This window comes from Phanerochaete carnosa, assembly GCF_000300595.1.
Source record: "Phanerochaete carnosa HHB-10118-sp unplaced genomic scaffold PHACAscaffold_1, whole genome shotgun sequence".
In the NCBI taxonomy this organism is placed as follows: Eukaryota; Fungi; Basidiomycota; class Agaricomycetes; order Polyporales; family Phanerochaetaceae; genus Phanerochaete; species Phanerochaete carnosa.
The window spans coordinates 375,924-393,626 of NW_006767628.1; the positions used below are offsets into that span (position 1 = coordinate 375,924).

General features: G+C 56.7%; 8 protein-coding genes across 8 annotated transcripts in view; 6 read left to right on the forward strand and 2 right to left on the reverse strand.

The window, feature by feature from the left end:
* Positions 1 to 294: 294 nt before the first annotated feature.
* Positions 295 to 615, forward strand: PHACADRAFT_75901 (uncharacterized protein; the record flags this gene model as incomplete). Its single annotated transcript, XM_007389660.1, has 3 exons — positions 295 to 370; positions 426 to 539; positions 593 to 615. Coding segments are annotated over 3 exons (213 nt in total), but the record flags the coding sequence as incomplete, so codon positions are not given.
* A 544-nt stretch (positions 616 to 1,159) lies between these two features.
* PHACADRAFT_246116 (uncharacterized protein) lies at positions 1,160 to 2,265 on the forward strand. Its single transcript, XM_007389661.1, has 3 exons — positions 1,160 to 1,877; positions 1,940 to 2,045; positions 2,095 to 2,265. Exons 1-3 carry the CDS (start codon positions 1,251 to 1,253, stop codon positions 2,199 to 2,201), a joined length of 840 nt encoding a protein of 279 aa, XP_007389723.1. The 5' UTR covers positions 1,160 to 1,250; the 3' UTR covers positions 2,202 to 2,265.
* Positions 2,266 to 4,002: 1,737 nt separating this feature from the next.
* Positions 4,003 to 4,620, reverse strand: PHACADRAFT_246117 (uncharacterized protein). Its single transcript, XM_007389662.1, has one exon. The coding sequence runs from the start codon at positions 4,609 to 4,611 to the stop codon at positions 4,111 to 4,113; it is 501 nt and encodes a 166-aa protein (XP_007389724.1). The 5' UTR covers positions 4,612 to 4,620; the 3' UTR covers positions 4,003 to 4,110.
* Positions 4,621 to 4,632: 12 nt separating this feature from the next.
* On the reverse strand, positions 4,633 to 5,725 carry PHACADRAFT_155437 (uncharacterized protein; the record flags this gene model as incomplete). The annotated part of the gene is made up of 7 exons (XM_007389663.1): positions 4,633 to 4,777; positions 4,830 to 4,912; positions 4,968 to 4,997; positions 5,062 to 5,203; positions 5,278 to 5,492; positions 5,566 to 5,636; positions 5,701 to 5,725. 7 exons carry the CDS (start codon positions 5,723 to 5,725, stop codon positions 4,633 to 4,635), a joined length of 711 nt encoding a protein of 236 aa, XP_007389725.1.
* A 3,957-nt stretch (positions 5,726 to 9,682) lies between these two features.
* On the forward strand, positions 9,683 to 11,246 carry PHACADRAFT_23667 (uncharacterized protein; the record flags this gene model as incomplete). The annotated part of the gene is made up of 3 exons (XM_007389495.1): positions 9,683 to 9,804; positions 9,830 to 10,040; positions 10,098 to 11,246. The coding sequence occupies 3 exons, from the start codon at positions 9,683 to 9,685 to the stop codon at positions 11,244 to 11,246; spliced, it is 1,482 nt and encodes a 493-aa protein (XP_007389557.1).
* Positions 11,247 to 12,721: 1,475 nt separating this feature from the next.
* PHACADRAFT_246120 (uncharacterized protein) lies at positions 12,722 to 14,161 on the forward strand. Its single transcript, XM_007389664.1, has 8 exons — positions 12,722 to 12,884; positions 12,946 to 12,983; positions 13,038 to 13,192; positions 13,254 to 13,330; positions 13,385 to 13,478; positions 13,536 to 13,586; positions 13,646 to 13,680; positions 13,742 to 14,161. The coding sequence occupies exons 1-8, from the start codon at positions 12,753 to 12,755 to the stop codon at positions 14,042 to 14,044; spliced, it is 885 nt and encodes a 294-aa protein (XP_007389726.1). The 5' UTR covers positions 12,722 to 12,752; the 3' UTR covers positions 14,045 to 14,161.
* Positions 14,162 to 15,131: 970 nt separating this feature from the next.
* Positions 15,132 to 16,069, forward strand: PHACADRAFT_246122 (uncharacterized protein). Its single transcript, XM_007389665.1, has one exon. The coding sequence runs from the start codon at positions 15,403 to 15,405 to the stop codon at positions 15,739 to 15,741; it is 339 nt and encodes a 112-aa protein (XP_007389727.1). The 5' UTR covers positions 15,132 to 15,402; the 3' UTR covers positions 15,742 to 16,069.
* A 1,041-nt stretch (positions 16,070 to 17,110) lies between these two features.
* PHACADRAFT_246124 (glycoside hydrolase family 31 protein) overlaps positions 17,111 to 17,703 on the forward strand; it is a 5,884-nt gene continuing 5,291 nt past the window's right edge. Inside the window, exons 1-2 of the mRNA XM_007389666.1 lie at positions 17,111 to 17,194; positions 17,266 to 17,431. The gene's annotated coding sequence lies outside the window, so the exon portion shown is untranslated. The remainder of the gene's footprint in view (positions 17,195 to 17,265; positions 17,432 to 17,703) is intronic.

Sequence of the window (17,703 nt, forward strand, 5' to 3'; positions counted from 1 at the left end):
GAGGTCGTTTGGTGGTTGTCCGGTACGAAGCCGGCCGTGAGTGTTTGCAATTGCCCCGCGCTGCCTGAGCGGGAGCCCTGCACGCGCAAACCGAGGAGGGCCGACGGCGCCTTACGTCATAGCACTCGCTATCTCCGAGCGACCCTGGGCGCTAGCGTTATTCCAGCTTTTGTCCAAATCTCTAAACTGCGCCTTGGCGTTGTGCTGCACAGTGCAGACATGGACGACTCTACACCCCCACCGCCGCCAGCCGAACTCTCGCCACCGCCAGCTCCCCCTTCTGCGACGTCAGGCTCGCCCACCGACTTTTTGAAGGGCGTCGTCGGAAAACGTGTTGTAGTGCGGCTAACATCCGGTGTAGATTACAGAGGTCAGCTATTTTGATATTTCCGGGCCCCGCCTTGCTTACCAGATTTATTCCGCAGGCGTTCTATCATGTCTTGATGGTTACATGAACATCGCTCTTGAGCAGACAGAAGAGCACGTTAACGGCGTGGTTACAAACCGTTATGGCGATGCGTTCATCAGAGGCAATAACGGTGCGTTTACGAAGGCCTTTGCGTTGCGACGCTGACTGAGGACACCCTTGCAGTACTGTATATTTCCGCTGCCGAGCTTATCTGACGTGCCGTATACTCGTCGCCGCCTTTTCTTGTCGGATGCTTCGGGCGCGGCGGCCGACCCTGAAATAAATCGACTTGGCTTCCTCAGTTGGCGCATACCGTGTGCCATGTTGGACTCAATGATCATTGATCACTGCGGAAGAATGGGCCTCAAGGGTTGCCGCATCTGAGAGCGGATCAGAGTCGTACTGCCAGGACAGAGTCGCCGACGCCAGTAAGCACAGCATCCTTGCGTGGGGAAAGTCGAAAATTTGGAAGTACCGCACGACATGGGGTAGCAAAATATGTGTCGACCGAGTCCATGAAGCTTGAAGTTTTTATGCTCGTCGAAAGATTGCTGTAGTAGACCCGAGTCTGCAAGTCGAGCGTAAGAGTGTACATATCACTGTCGGTAATTGCCGTCAAGCTGTGAGGTTTGGGCGGCTATAAGGCATCGGGTGTGAAAATCGGACTGAACGCTTTCTTGACACCATCACATTCCGCGCATTCACCCCGCAGGTCGACCTTGCAACCAGGTGCATTATCTCCCTTTAACCACATTCAATGTTCTGTATTGACTGTCGACGTACTCCCGAACGCAATGCAGGATTCCCGGTCTCCTGATCATCGTCGCCGCGCGCCACATACATGGCTGTGGAGAATGACGTCCCCGCCGTCGGCGGCGGGGAGAGCTCAATGCAGGCCCTCGTGCAGGCCTTTGCCATGATTATTGTTTCTGAAATTGGCGATAAGACCTTCCTCATTGCTGCCATTCTCGCTATGCGCCATCCCCGCGCCATCGTCTTCGCAGGCGCGTTCGGCTCGCTCGTCGTCATGTCCGTGCTCTCGGCCTCGCTGGGACACCTGCTACCAACCCTTATCCCGAAGCGCTGGACGCAAGCCCTCGCCGCGGTGCTCTTCCTCGTCTTCGGCTGCAAGATGCTCCAGGAAGCCCGCGAGATGAAGGCTGGGAACGACAAGATCCGGGAGGAGATGAAGGAGGCCGAGGAGGAGATTGAGGAGAGCGAGGCTGCCACGGTGAGCCCTGCGAACGGAAATGCCCTCCCGCTGGAAGAGCTCGAGGAGGGCGGCCGCGCCCGGCACGCACGCAAGCGCTCCCAGTCCACGACTCGCGCCCAGAGTCTCGTGGAGAAGTCACGTAACTACTTGAGCGTGGTCCTTGGCCCACATTTCACACAGGCGTTCATACTCACGTTCCTGGGCGAGTGGGGAGACCGAAGCCAGATTTCGACCATCGCGCTTGGCGCGGCGCATGTGAGTCGCAGTGTTGATCGTCTCTGGGAACATAGTGCTTACTACGGTTGGGGCCCATATAGAACGTCTATCTCGTCACACTGGGGACAATCGTGGGGCACGGCTGCTGCACGGCCCTTGCGGTCATCGGCGGACGCTATGTATCCACGAAGATCTCCGTCAAGCATGGTATGTCTTCTCCCGAGTCAGACCGTTCTGCGCTTAACTGGTTCTGCAGTCACACTCGCCGGGAGCGGGCTCTTCATACTGTTCGGCATTATCTATCTCTACGAAGCATTTCACTCTATCGATATAGACGTCTCCGATATCACATATCCGTCATGACTGTACCATTGTGCACATAGCTTATGTCCCAGTATTCTTAGACATGTTCTAATGACTGCATCATCCAAGTTTCTGCGACGTGATCGCTCGTCAGGACTTCGTGGCGCGCCGCTGCGGATGGAAGACGTTGTAGCTCCCATCTCTTTGGGTATGAGCGCAGAAAACGCAATATTGCAAATGAGTTTCTGGGGTTTCCCGTGGCCGGAGCTAATATCAAGACCCGAAGAAGTGCGACACATCGTACACAGGACCATGAACAGGCGTTCATGCGGCACTTCAGTGGACAAGGACGAAGGAGCACTCAGGGTTCTGAGACAGTGCTACTCCAATTCGATCATGCATGACGTCGACGCGCAGTCACACATGCATGCTACGGCCGACGCTGACTGTGCTTGGTCAAACGGCTCCGGCGGAGGAATAGTGTGCTGACATAGTCACGAATATCTTTGCATACCGCGTTGAAAGCTTGACTTACCCCAATAGCTTACCTTTACTTACTGCAACTTACCAATTAAACGTCCACGTAAGAGTTGGCTCTGGTCGTTGAAGGACCTTTACTGACTGTCAAGCCCCTCTCCACAAGCCAGTCTGCGGCCCCTTTATCATCAGCATTATCGTGGGGATATCTTGAACTGTGTCGGGATTGCCTATTCATTTACTTCAACTTGCGTTCATTTACCACTGTTTCGAGGCTGATAAGCTTCGTAATTGATTCACCACACTCCCTCGCTCGTCTCGGCCTCATGTCCGCACCCATTCAGACCCGTCCGCACTGTGCATGGCCTTTAGGTTGCCGATGGCATCGAGTCCGCCACGCACCGGACAGACCTGCTAATACAAACGGCCTGCGACGTCAAGGTAGACCCCACTCTTCTAGAAGGGCACATGCCTATGACCGGGTGCAGATTGCTTTCACGAACGAGAAGCGGCGTCCGCGGCGACGAGCTCTTCGCGGCAAGGACAAGACGGTGTGAATCCCTGTCGCCATGGCACCCTCCGCCTTGGTTTGCCTCTCCCTACACTGCTCTGTGCATACGCTTGGCGTGCAGTTTGGGTTCTGGGGTGAACTTCTTGACGGTCGCATTGCGTCCGAATGACCACTTACTGGCACCCAGCCTTTGCCTAGCCCGGCTCTGACGTGATCTCCCCGCGCGCGCCAGGGGACGAGGGACCTGGACGGATTTTCGGTGCGGTGTTCTGGTGACCCTGCACAGAGCTTGTCAGAAGCGGGGGCAATAGCCCGCAGGCCTGGAGGCTGTTTTCTACTGTGTACACCCACTTTGTAGGCTTTCTCTCAGCGCAAACAATACCCCCTTGGGCCTATACAGGTTTGCTATACCGGACCTTATTTGCGTCGGGGCAGAGAGTGGATAGTACGTTCTGGCTTGGTTCGCCCTCGTGAGAGGGACGCCGCGGATTGCGTGGGAACTCTGATTAAACTCTGGCCGGGTGCCGGAGGCACGAGCGTATCTTTCTCAGCCTCGCAAGTCGTTCTCAAGAAATCGCATGGCGACGTCTTGATCTGTATATCCGCCAGGGGTACCTCGTCAGACGCGCCAGGGGACGTCTCTCATCGTTTCCAGAGGCGGATCTTGCCCCTCTGGCGGCACGACCGCAACGTCGGTCCCGGAATAGAAAGCTAGAGATACCTGGGGCCGGCCATGCTTCATTGCTGTGTGCTAACTAAGGCTATACTCGCATCCGGACCCTTGCGTGGTCACACGCAATACACGTGCCGTCACGGCGACTGCTCGAGGAGCAAAAATGAATAAAATGTGCGACGCACATTCAATCGGGATCGTGGCTGATCCGCACTCTAAAGCAAAGATCGTGTTATGTATGTCGAGGAGCGCAATTCAAAAAGGACAATTCAATCTGCAGCCAGCCGTGTTCCAGATACTAGTCTACATCATAGGGGGACAAGCGGACAACGCGATCTACTTACGGATCGGTCGTGACGTTCGACTGCTCCCATACACTCCCCGAGTCCGCGTGTAGACGCTGGCACGGAGAAAGAAAGACAATCAGCAAAAGTGGTTGCTTGATGATGTGCGCGAGACGTCACCTCTGGTGCAATGTAGAAACGGGCCAATGCCTCGAGGATGCTGCGACCCGTCCAGTTCTCGATCTCCTCAACCTCGGCGGGTGTGATGAATGCGCTCGACTCGCGCGCAGCGAAGACGATATGCGCCGCGGCGGCGCGAATGCGTGGAGGCGGCGCAAGGAGTGTTCCGTCCTTAGACGCGGCGTAAACGTCTGCCGGCGGATTTTGCGTGGCCAGCACGCGTGTATCGGATATGGCTGGTGTCGCAGGCCGATCACCCACTGGGGGACCTGTCCCCTGAGAGGGCGGTGGGTGGGAGCCGGTAGGCCAGCTCGCGGCGAGGTGCAAGATCTGAAACGTTTCCATCTAAGATAATACCCCATTGGATCAGCGGCGTACGCTCCTGAGAGCAAACAGGCGCGAACGTGTTACCTCGAATGTAGCGAGATCCTTATGCAGGCTTTGCAGGTTTCTGATTACTTCAGAATTGTGGTCCGGGAAGGATGTTTGCCGCCCTTGCGATGAATAGAAACTGACAGGACCATTTAGACTCGACTCAATCTCGGAGAGACGAGGAGCCCTACCTATCAGTTGAGGCGTTTATTGTATCCGTGATAACGCCGGCCGTTACGGTTGGAGGATGAGTGTCGCGCAACGCCTTCGCAACCTATTGTGCTCCCCAATCAGACTGCTAGAACGGCATCAGGGGCCTTCCTACGTACCGCGGCACGGAGCTCTTCGTCAGCTTGGACCTTAAAACGGGCACATAAGCACACCCAGGGACCCACTCGCTCCCAGCGCTGACCATTTACTCACCGGCTTGCTGTATCTATACGGAGGCTCCGTTGATTGACCGGTTTGGAAATCGTAATCGTAATTCCGATTGACAGCGATGCTGGCCCTTGGGACGACTACACTCCCGACCTCGACGTCTCCCAGCCCGCCACAAGAGCCCAGTCTGTTCGCGCAGTGCCGAGAAGGCGATCCGTCAGGCTGTTGTCCGTGACGCGATCGATGAAGAACGACGGCGACCTTACCACGACCATGTCGCCGCTCAGGCACTCTCTCACCTCACGCATGAAGAAGTCAGCCATCGAGTTTCCCATTCCGATGCTCACGATGGAGAGAGGAATGCCCTGGTAGCGGCCAGTGAAGATCAGAAAGCCACGTTCGGTCGTGAGGTGCCAGGGCGACGCATCGAGGAGACCAGCGATGCGCTTTGCACGGGAGGGCGATCCCACAGTGATCTGTGCATGATAGGCACGCCAATTGAGACGTCGGCTGAGAGGGTTTGTCCATCGACGCAGGCTGGTAACTTACGATGCGGTTCGCGACTTCGCCAGCCCGTATGCCTAGGTGATAAACGCGCTGATCGAGCGTGCGGGGAAAGTCTACGCGATGCAAAGGTGAACGGCGGCGAGTAGGAGCATGAGAGTGCCCGACAGGCAGACTCACTTGCGTCCGCGAAGAGGTCCTTCATGCTTGCAACGGCGAAGGTCTCTGACCGACGAGCTAGCGATGCAGGTTCGCTTCCGCCGGGAGCGGCGCTATCTTATCTAATCTAATCTCGGCGACGGGCATCAACCGCAAGGTTACCATCACGTGGCGACATTCCCGCAAAATTGCAATGATCCAAGAGAATATTAGGCCGCAACCGTTGCAGTGAAAGTCTCTCGTGTAGCGAGTACCGAGTTGCGGTGTAGCTTGGCGGTGAGTAAATCTCCCGAATTACGAGGCATTTTGTGCGATGTCTACGACGCTGACGTCAAGGCTTCTGCAGCTTGTACATATCAGCATCATTCTGCCATTCTGCTCGGGCTGGCACGGTCAGCCGACCAGAAGGGATTCTAGCCTACGTCCACTATCAAGGAAGAGGTCGTTAACCCTGTGCACTTCACACGTAAACATCTCGTCCGCGGCACAGCCCTAAGGATCAGACGTCCGCCCGCATCTTCCGCCCGATCCTGTCGAGTCAGACCCCGGCACAGAAAACCCACATTGACCCCTCGTGGGGACCATTCGCAGCGGTAAGCACCTCGTTTTGTGACGTGTTCCTGACCCCACCGCGTTCCGACCGTCAAGGCTCCCGGTGTCTGTGCCCAGCCCCAAGGCTATCAGGAGCTCTTGCTCCGCCGCTCTGGTCCTATGACAGGCGCAAAGTAACGGTGCATTCCCTCAGGCACATGTGCAAACAAGGAGTCGAAGTACTCACGTCTATTTGCAGGCCGCCTTCAGTGCGCACGGTGCCAAAAGGTTGGGGACCCGAACCTAGGAATGTCGATGGCCATCAGGACCGTGGTTTATGTTCTGCCTGGCCGGCGGCGCCATCCCTTTCGAGGTAACGCATTCTCATGTCTGGTAATGCCCAATCTACCTGCTTTTGCCCTCATTTCTGCTGAGCCATAAATGTAGGGGTCACCTGGGGCTCAGTCCGTCCGCCGACTATGGGATAACGTTTTGAGGATGAGCATCCGCTGGACGTAACAAGGGCGCAAGGTTACGTCAGTGAGGAGAGGATGCAGAGGTGCGTGCTAGCGATCGCTATGCATGAAAGTCTATCACATTCTGGGTAGTCAATGAATGAATTGTGGTCGAGCACGGCTGCCAACATACAATTAGATCCACAGAGAACGAGCGATAGTCTGCCTGGCTAGAAGACACACAGCAGCGATAGGCACTGGCGCTCTCTCCACAGAACTGAATTGTTGGGTGCGTCCTGATTGTTCGAATCAGGGAGCGAGCGCCTCACTCCTCGCGAACCCAGGAGCGACAACGACCATTCATAATCCCAAGCTATATAGTGGAGCGTGCGTCGTCTATGTCGGGGACGCTACAACGGTTGGACGATACCTCTAGCTGTCCTCCCGGGCGCGTTTTCTCGGCACTCTCGCCGCGTTCCCCATTCGTCAGGAGACTTCACAGTCTCAGCCGCTGCCACGGCAAGGAGCTCCAGTTTCACCACGCCCCAAACTCGCTGTGCTTCCAAGCCGTGTCCTCCTGGGAGATGTCGCAGATCGCCCGCTGTAAGGGCTATTCGGCTCCCACTGCCTTCGGTCCCTCCTGCTGCGTCGGTCCAACGAAGATCATGCGGCTGCTGGAGACTTGCCCACTTGTGCTGTCACTTTCCACACAAGATCTTGCGGGTCTGTTTCAGCAAGTGCGCGCTCGCCGGAGCTGTCGTCGTGGTTGACATCTCACTGGCATCCACGATAACGGCGGTTCCTGGTCACGGGTCGCAAGCGGTAAGCTTTCATTCCCATGTGCAACTACCGCGACTTCCCTGGACACCGAGAAGATATCTGGCGACCGTAGCAGGGTAGGGCCCCATGACCAATTTTCCGGTGAGCAGAAAAGGCATTCTCTCATCTCTTCGTTACGGTTCTAGCACGTCGGTGGAGATCAGCGGACACAGAACAGGCCCCGCCGGGAAGTGCTGTCACATGTTCCTGCAGCCAGAGTCTAGCCGGGGCAGGTTCAGGGAGTGACTATTCTGGCCCGTCGCCCGTGGACGGAGCTGGCCTCGCTTTCCAGCGCCGCACGGCCTTCGCGCCCGACTTCTCATGATCCTTTGTACCATGCGCATCCGTCCGCGGGGAAATGTGCGTTGTTCGGCTGCGCTCGAAGGTCGGTTCTGCTCCGACAAGTTTCCTGAGCGAGAGCGCGCGCGGGAACTGGGCTATCGTGCACCTCACAGAAGCGAACCCCTGACCGGAATCGAGGTCCATCGGGAACGGGAGCCAATCCGAACATTCAAAAGCGCCCCCGACGGGGGTGGATGAAATTCGCGTGAAGGGTTCTATAATTCTCTACGGACTGCTGTGTTACGAATGTGCAGTACAGTACGGCAGTTTGCCATGCGCAACTCGTTTCTTGGCCGCGCGAAGCAAGAGTGTTCCGTGCATCGTCTGTATGTTCTACACAAGGATGTCTGCCTTCCAGAACTTGCTCTGCGTTTTGCGACCCGGAGCCTCGAGTCATCGATCAATATTTTCCGCGCAAGATGCGCGGGAGTCCACAAAGAGTGAATCGATGACCGGCTGCGAGTGTGTGTGTCGCAGCTCCACGCCATGCCAATGCTGGAGAGGGTCGAGCACGCCAACGGATTGTCTGATGTGTCGCGCGCACTGCCCTGAGCGGGTGTCGAATTGTTGGTGTTGGGAGCGCGTCGGCGGCGGCATGGTGACGGGCCGCAGAATCCAAGTCCGATTCAATCTCAGCTGATGCATCCGGGCATCTCAGATTTGGGCCATACGTCACGACGAAAGTCCGACTTGCAGCGAGGCCCAATCCGGTGAGTTTTTCATTTCTTGTAGATCGTTTATAAACTTATGGCATGCGTGCTCGCCACCCAGTCACGGACAAGAATTTCGGGAGGTCGAGAGCTGCGGCGCACAACGACAGCCGACTCCACGAACGCGTGCCGGATGTCCTGTTGGCTGTGCAAAGCAACGAGAAGGTAAATCTGCTTGTTTCGCCAGCGTTGCCTGGAGAGAGAGAGAGAGAGCCTGCTGGGAGTTGCCGAGGCATCTGGGAACTACGCATCGCCTTTCGGTGTGGAATCAGCGGTCAATCATATCCAGAACCATCGGAAGGGAGGACGAGGCTCCCACGGGAGAGTTGGACAGCCGTGTAGGCGGCGACGGCCAGGGTAGACGCCGCAGTCCCTCTGAGACTCTTGTGTCCGCGTCCGGGAGTGGGTTGTGCGAGTGACGTCTGGATGACGAAGAGGAGGTGAGAGCCTCGAGGACTGTACCTCCGAGCGGCAAGGTTGTCAGGCTGGCCGAGTTCACTCAAGTCCACTCGTGCGAGCAGGAGATCATGAGACTGGGTCACAGCGAGCGCCGTTACTGGGGACGACTGACGCCAGCCGCCTGACGCCTGAGTTCGACGCTAGCCGGATGGGGAACCAGAAGCCTGGAATGGAACGAAAAAGGCAAATGCTGGCCTGTCGGATCCGATGACCTGGAGAAATCAGCATTTCCTGCGCGAAACAGGCTGCGTGGACGAGAATCGCTCATTGGACCTCAGGAGAGTGTGCCTCAGGCCCGCCGGTTTCAAGGGTGCATCGGATGCCTCCCATACTAGGTTCCTCAAGATGTGATCGTTCGCCAGAAAAACCGCCGCTCAGGTCTATTTCTCGAACGCATGGGCTTGGCGGTCGCTCTGGACGTCAACACTCCCCAGCCCTCAAAAGTGGCTAGAGCTGGCGTGGTTTCGGATCCCACAAGACCCTCCTGGCTCCAACGCGATCTCAGTACGACCACCACTCACTGCCGGCGTCAATCTCCCGCCCGGTCCTCTCATTACGCGCCGCCTCCTCTTTGCTCGTCTGGCCCTCCTGATCGCTCTGTTGCTCTCCTCTCCCGCCTGCTCCTCCCCGTTGCGCATGCAGCGCTTCCCCCCGCCCATCCACTACACGGGCTCCTCCAATCTCGACATGGCGGCTGAAGATCACCCCCGCGGTGGTGATGGCGAAGGTTTGGCGCCCACATCGGCACTTGTTGCAGGCTGGACTCACGACTCGCCAGGTGCAAGCGACGAACTCGAAATGGCGGGCAAGTACTTCGCTTGAGACTCTTGCGAGCACCGTGCTGACATCCGTGCTGCCCACAGATGACCCCCATCACGCGCTGACGTCGCAGACCCTGAACGCCGATGGCACTCCCAAGCGGCCCATGAACGCCTTCATGATTTTCGCGCGCAAGCGACGGCCGCAGATCTCGGCCGCGAACCAAATGATGCGCACGGGTGATATCAGCAAGATCCTGAGTAAAGAGTGGAACGCGATGGAAATGGTCAGTACGTTTCACTTAGTTTCGCGGATGCAGATCTATTGAACACAGTGTCCATAGGCGGAGAAGAAGTTTTACCTCGACCAAGCGAAGAAACTGAAGGACAACTTCAACAACAAATACCCAGACTATGTCTACCGCCGGCGGCCTAACAACTCGCGCAAGAAGCGCAAACCTGACGCAGATGCGCAGTCCCCCACCGAACACTCCGTCGGTGGCGACACCGACGACGCGTCGGTCGACGATCCATCTCCTGTGGATGCAGAGGACCAATCTCGGGATCCGCATTCTGCACCGTATCTGTATCGTCCTTCGTCAGGGACGACTGGAATGTATGAGAGCGGGGATTCTTTCCTATCATCGCAAGCAACACCTTCATATCCATATGTTGCAGACATTCCACCGGCACAGTATGGTCAAACTCCGAGGTTGTCCCACCCAGACCAATCGCTGCCACAAAATTCATTAACTCCCCTTCGGATACCCTCGCTCGCAGAAACCGTCGCTAGTGCTCAGGGACAGGGCTTGTCATATTCGGCTTCTCGCGGGAGCTCGAGCCAGGCGACGATTACCAGCCCAGTACACGCTTCGCATTCACCACAAGCCTACTGGGACCCTCGACATGCCGGCAGACCAGATGAGGGCAGGTCAAACTGGCCCTCGCTGGACATGTCCGTGTCGCCGCAGCAGAGGACTGTGCCGCCCAATCGGTCGGATGCCTTTTCCTCTCAGGTTCCACAGCGCCCCTGGTCGAGCTCGGCATCCTCAGCAACTTCTAGCAGCTCTGGAGGCGCATCCGGCTCGCACTACGCGAACTCTCAATTCCCGACGCTCACGTCGCCCTTCTTCCCGTCCCAGTCCCCGATCCAGAGGTCTGCGGAGGCCGTCTCACCGTCTCCCTCGTCGCACCCCAGCAGCTCCCCAGAATACTTCTCCCGGGCTTCCTACCCGGGCGCGACGTCTACCGTGCCGTCAGTACCGCAGCCAGGCGGGTCTGGGTACCAGCTCCACCACGGCACTTCGTCGCAGTGGGGACCCCAATACCCTCGTGCCGGAAACGAGGCACAACAGCGTTCCTTGCCCGCACTGCAGCCCATCTCCACTTACCCTCTACCGTCGACGAGCAGCGCCTCTCCTCCGCCGTCGAGTGCAGGTGCACACTCGTCCCACATTCCATACTGGGATCGGTCTAGGTACGATGGACGGTGAAAGCATGTACTTCTATAATACGACAACCCCATGACCCTCGTGATACCATTTTATTCTGTCCCTTGTAGCGTAGGCTTAAACCCCCTCTCACATGTTCGTGTATTACTATCCGGGAATTTCGGACTCATTGGTATAGTAATGCTCTGTCGTCGCATGTTCCTGTCTAGTGCTTTTGTCTATTTTCATACACAGCAACCTTCCTCGTGTTCTGCGAAGTGACGAGTCAGAGAAGGGGCTCTGCCCGGGCTCGCGCGCGTCGCCCGACTCAGGGATGGAGTGCGGACGTAGCCCCGCATGATCCACACGGGAGTAGGATGCGTCGGATCTGCCACAGCCGCGCTGATGCCTGTGACCCGCGCGGTGAAGGGCGCAAAAGGGGGGTGCTTATATGGGTTCCTCGACCCAGGCGGCAAGCACTGGCATCAGCGTGATCGCTTGCGGCTCGGTTCCAGGGGCTTTGCGAAGGCGCGTTCGCGTCTCTTCTGACCAACGTGTGCTGACAGGCCCACTCCGGGGTGGGGGAGAAGGCGCACCCGCGTGTCGCGAAGTTGTCCAGAACGCGCGGCGCGGCAGAGTTGTGCGTGGCTTGGGGGTGGGGCGCGTGCTAGCACGAGCGGCGAGCTAGGTGTGGCGGAGGACGCGCGATTTGAAAGAAACAAGGTTGGGGACACGCTCGATTGTCGTCTGAACGCTCCCATGGACGCGAGAATATCCGTCGCGATTTAGACGAGACGCAGCCAATTGGGCTGTGCCAGCACGGACAGGCCGCGAAGATTCGACTGTAGCACTGAACTCAATTGCATTTCAGATGCGCTGATGTTGGATTGTCAGACAGGGACGGTTGTGCGGGAATGATGGTTCCGTGATCGCTCCGAGCGGGGAGGGAAGTCGGGTTTGCACTGTGCTATGCAAGAAGGAAGAAAAGCCCGCCATTCGTCTGCGGAAACCTCGGTGGCAATCCAAACTGCCAGCTGCTGGACACATGAATCTTTATGGGAATACCACACGTTGTACATCCATACAGAGGCGATAGTTTGTCAGAGCAAGAACATGCTTTCACCAACTTTGGGCTTTTCGACCGAGCCACCTCTGAATATTCCCGCGCCTGACGCAGATATGCCGGGGTCGGCTCGTACACTTTCTGTTTTGACGGCTCCGGTAAACCTCTGGCAGCAATCACGGGTAGTCTGTGTATTAAATTGCGGCCACATGCCGCGCCTGGAAGACCTCAAACCTGCCGCCGGAATAGAAGTGGAGCGCCGTTAGTGAGCTTGCATGCCGCGCCCTATGTAGCAGCTTACGAGTGGGTTTGAGAGACGGTTCGGTCGTCATGATGGCGGGCTCGGTCGTCAGGGGGCCGACCGTTGTGGCGCCCCGAGGTTGGATCCGGCAATCCGGCAACTTCCCCAGTGCCGGCGGTTCACTGCCACCTCGACGCCTGCTATAACAAGCTCTGACCAGTATACCAACCGTCCCCTACGGAGACTCGCTTTTCTAGGTCTAAACATGTCTGTCAAAGCGTATATTGCACCTGTGGTCGATTCTACTGCAATATTCAAAGAAGGTCTCTTCAATGGGAAGGTTCTCTTCTGCACTGGCGGCGGTTCCGGAATCTGCAAAGAAATGACACGAGCTGTGGTAAGCGGTGTCAATAGCCTAGTATATACAATATCAGGACATGACCGGCTGTTTCTTCCAGATGCGCCATGGCGCAAATGCAGTTATCCTCGGACGAAAGTGCGGTCTCATCTGACACCGCTGCCTATTCACAAAGTTGAATTATGTTCACAGGATAGACCGCCTGACGGCATCCGCGGAGGAGCTGTCAAAGGACACAGGCAAAACTTGCGTCGGCATCCAGGCGGACGTGAGACAGCCCAAGACTCTCCACGATGCGGTTGCAAAGACCATCGAGAAATTCGGCCGCATTGATTTTGTGATCTGTGGTGCGCATGTGCTCGCATGAACCCACGCCGACGCCTCATTTCTCACGGAGCATGCCAACAGGTGCCGCTGGAAATTTCTTGGCTCCTATTTCCGGTCTGTCCGAGAACGCCTTCAGGACAGTGATTGAGATCGACACTGTAGGTTCATGAAATAGCCCGCACGCCTTTTTTTCACTGATGGTGGGCCCATAGCTTGGTACCTACAATACAATCAAAGCGACCCTTCCCCACGTCAGGGCCTCCAAGGGTTCGTATATCCACGTAAGCGCTACTTTGCACTACAAGGGTAAGAGCCTCTCAACAAATCTTGTCCTACGTCTTTCTCATCCTTATGCTCGTAAAGGAACGCCTTACCAGGCGCATGTCTCAGCGGCCAAGGCGGCAGTCGACGCCAGTGAGTGATTTCCCAGCCCCAGACACTCCGCTCCGCTGAGCTGACACCCACTCTCGCAGCATCTGCGGTGTTGGCCGTGGAAGAAGGGCCCCACGTGAGTGCCTCTCGGCGTTTGTACCGCTGTGTCGCGAAGGCTGACCATGCATCACCCTCAGGGCGTGCGTTCGAATGTCATTGCACCCGGTCCCATCGCGGGCACTGAGGGCATGGACCGCCTCGGCACCAAAGGCAAGGCGGGCGAGACGGCGGTCACGGCCATGCCGGCTGGCCGAATGGGAGACGTGCGCGACATCGCGAACACCGCCGTCTTCCTGTTCAGTGACGCGGCCGCGTTCATCACCGGGCAGGTCCTCGTCGTCGATGGTGGCAGCGAGCATCTCCGCACCACCCAGCTGCCGTACCCGCAGTCCGTGCTCGACTTGCAGAGCGTCAAGCACCTGATCACGCCACGTCTGTAGGAAGGAACATGGTAGAATCTATCGATTGCCTTTTTCGCACGTCGCACCGAATATACTGTTTGTAAATCTTAACTCGCCATGTACCGGTCTGTGGACGAATAGAATACTTCGAAAAGATCGTCTGTGAATACTATGGGTGTGCTCGAGGAGCCATACACGTAATATGTGGACTTCGCTCGTCAGGCACGCCGTGCTCGATAGCGAAGGACGGTCCATCGTATCCGGTGGGTAGCAGGAACGGCCGTCAAGGTTCGATTTCGAATTACTACCCCGCACTGCTCACAGCAATGCGGGGTAGCTGCATTCAGTCCCTGCAATGTCCCAAAGCTGCGCGAGACATACATCCGTCAGCAATCGAAGCTACTGGGGAAGAGGGAAATGTCTCACCAGACTTCCCTGAGATTGCCCGGTGGCGGTGGGCATGACGAACCAGGCCGACGAACGGACGGTCTAGGCAGCGAGGCTTGTGCGTACGGCCTGTGGAGCAGCAGATAGACTGGCACTAGGCCCGGAGCATTCGCATGCTGTTGCCTATGAGATCGAGCAGCATGTGGCAAAGAGCGGGCGGGGTCACATGGAGGTGCTGCCTAAGGAAGGATCAGAAGGAGCTTTCGACGAGCAGAAGATGCCAGAGCTTGCCTAGGAAGCGGAGAACATGCAGAGCATGTGAGGGCCGCGAAGCTTACCGCTCCTAAAGCCGAACAATAGCAGGGTATTCGGGCCCTGACAGCTGGACTATCTGAGGGAGCGACGATGAAACGGCAGGGGCCAATGACAGCGGATGGTTGGCTCCCCCAGTGTCGGGCCCGGGATGCTGTTGAACCCTGCAGGACACGGAAGAGGTGACCCTGGGTCGACGTCCTCGGGACCATGCTGCACCCACTTGGCAAGAGTTCACGAGGTCTTGCCCGACCAATTGTCGGACCCAAAAGATACGATGGACCCTTCTGACGAAGATGGCGCCACTATCTTGTCTTCTACCTGACCAAGTCGCGATGGCTGCCGCGGTCCGGAGGCGGCCGTTGTGGTTCAAAAGGAGGAGATACTAGATCATTAAATGGCAGTTAAGCTGCAAGTGTCAGGAGAGATACGGCGAGAGAGCTCACGGATCGAGAATGTGACAGCGGCGACGCCTCCCGATACGTCTCAAAGGCATTTGCCGTTCTACAGGGAAGCGTCGATGGCTAGATTCACATTGTACAAGCCTAATCAAGGTGGTTTGCGCCAATTAGCATGTATGCGAATTGGGAAGAGAGCAGGAGGTCTGGCACACGAGGTATTTTGTAGCCCCCGCACTGCGTCACCACCGTTCACCTGACATCGCAGTAGGTTACAGGCCAGGAGCTCAAAGAGATGAGATGAGCAATGTTGTCCCCCGCTGGCAGCCCCATTATATGACTCACTTTGCACCCTCAACGTCTCCTGTTTGGAAGCAGACACCCTGCACTCAACCAGCACCCCGGAACGATAGAGCCACGGCCGCGAGCGGCCTGGTGAATCTCCGAGGCAGCCCTGCTCCTCCCGACAAAATTCCTGCCTTAGATAATAGCTCAAATTCGCGGAATAAAGGCAACAGACAGCGGTCGCAGCGTTCTGAAACAAGCGCGTTTCAGCGAAGTTCAGTACTTGCGAGGAGGAAACTCGGGATATTACCTAGCAGTCATGACCATCATACGAGCATAGGTCACTTACAATGACTCTCCCGATACCGTCGACGCTCTAGACAGAATAAGGTGTGATTATTACCCTGAATTTGACTGCTAAGTACAGGGCGACGCAGTGGAGAAGATGCGACGTCAAACTGACGGGCACCGAAAAATCCCCGAGACTGTAGCTGCTTACGGCGTAATTTGAAGATTATCGGAGAGCTCTAAGTTCTGTCTGCACCTCCAGAGTGCCGAGCGTTGATTGGTGACGACGGCGAGTTGGGGGAGAGCAGGAGCGCGGGAATTTTATTCGAACTGTGAGAGATTTAATTGGATGGCCGCCCGCCTGACATGTTGTTCAACACCATCATCTATGCAGACAACCTCAACACCCTAGGTGAGCCACACTCAAGCACCAATTCTAGGAAAATTCACGTACTCTGCGGGCAGTTCGCCGTTGTGCTAGACATTTTTCCTTGAACTGTTTCACTTTCCTCTTCGGCGCGGGCGCCTGATATTTAGGGCAGGCGCTCTGGCGTCGGGGCAGTCGACCTCGCGTCCTCACTCCTCGAACGCGACGCTCTCGCCCAAACATCGACCACAACGGCCTACATATCGTCGCGAATTATTGTCGGTATTTCTCGGCATTTTTGACACCTTGCCTTAATTTTCTTCTTGCCAGGTTAGGTGCCCCCCTCGGCGATGATAGGGCTCGGCACCATGGTGTCGGCGCGGCAAAACTAGCACCTATACGGTAAACGTCAACCTACGGCTCTGAAATTGTGAGGAGATCTCACAGCGCCATCACCTCAGAAGCTGACAAGCCGCGTTACAGTGGGACTGGCGAACCCTGATTCACCGACATATGGCCGTAACGTTCTCGACGTTGGTCCAATTCGCCGCACCAATGGCTCCCGCGCAGAAGATCATCTTGAGCATGGACAAGCGACCGGCATCGGCGTCGTATCTAAGCAGCCCTAGATGCGTTTTGTCAGCGATCATCAAGGATCGGTTCAGCTTTCTGCACAGACCGCAGACTCACAGCTTTCTTTCTCATGCCTGGTCACCTCCAACGTCAGAAGCGGGGCCCACACCCTTCCGGGAGGTACTTGGCTGCGCATATATGCGCAAGCTTGCCTCTGTCCGGATATCATTTCAGACGGGAAGGCGCGGCATGCCTATATGCAGGCCCCAGACTCACAGGAGATAAAAGACCCGACGTGCGGGTAACGCATTCGGCACAGAATCTGGGTCGCAGTCCACGAATGGCCAAATTTCAGGGCGCTGTCGGGCGCTGGAGCTGTCCAAGCTCGTGAAAATGTGAGAACACAGCATTTAGCGTCCCGCTTTCGTTCTCACAAGTTTTCGAGTATTTGGGCACATTCGGCCTCCCTAGAAAAGAGACCGTCAAGCGTACAATGCTGTCATAGCCTTGTGGATTCCTCTTTCGCTCAGTGGGTGCGTGTGGTGGCAAACAGAGCAGATCTCGGGTCAACGGTCGACGGTGAGATTCCCTTGTTGTCCCATGACCTATTGCACTCCCCTCAACGTTTGCGCTACTAAGGCCTTTCGCAGGCTGCTCAAATAGTTATCTCAGCTGTCGTCGGGCGGCCTACACGTGCCAAAGTATGCCTGGGGCTTCGCGCCGCCGATAGCGAGTAACAGCCGTGCGGGTGCATTCGTAGCTTGACTGGGTGCACTGACTGTCTGCAAAGATACTAACTTTGACGTGTGCTCTGCGGTGCGCCTCGTTGTTTCTGTGCACCCCCGCCTTACATCTGAAAGATCTGAACGACTGTAGGCTTCACAATCCGCCGTAGGCGCCCAAGCGAAATCCAGATTCGGTTCGATTTCTGGCGGCAGATCCGGAAGACTCCGGCGAACCGAATCGACTTAGTGCGCACGCTGCCGACGTCACCAGTAAATTGATTGCGAGGCAGAGTTCGTCCCGTGTTCCATAAAGTTCGAGCTTACCGCCGCATCTCTGCCTCATCCCCATCCCCATGCTCTGAC

Coding starts and splice junctions, on each gene's coding strand:
- PHACADRAFT_246116 (XM_007389661.1), top strand. CDS start 1,251: ATGGCTGTGGAGAATGACGTCCCCGCCGTCGGCGGCGGGGAGAGCTCA. Junction 1,878..1,939: donor TCGCGCTTGGCGCGGCGCAT/GTGAGTCGCAGT, acceptor GGGCCCATATAG/AACGTCTATCTCGTCACACT. Junction 2,046..2,094: donor GAAGATCTCCGTCAAGCATG/GTATGTCTTCTC, acceptor CTGGTTCTGCAG/TCACACTCGCCGGGAGCGGG.
- PHACADRAFT_246117 (XM_007389662.1), bottom strand. CDS start 4,611: ATGGAAACGTTTCAGATCTTGCACCTCGCCGCGAGCTGGCCTACCGGC.
- PHACADRAFT_246120 (XM_007389664.1), top strand. CDS start 12,753: ATGTCTGTCAAAGCGTATATTGCACCTGTGGTCGATTCTACTGCAATA. Junction 13,479..13,535: donor CGCTACTTTGCACTACAAGG/GTAAGAGCCTCT, acceptor ATGCTCGTAAAG/GAACGCCTTACCAGGCGCAT. Junction 13,587..13,645: donor CAAGGCGGCAGTCGACGCCA/GTGAGTGATTTC, acceptor CCACTCTCGCAG/CATCTGCGGTGTTGGCCGTG.
- PHACADRAFT_246122 (XM_007389665.1), top strand. CDS start 15,403: ATGAGCAATGTTGTCCCCCGCTGGCAGCCCCATTATATGACTCACTTT.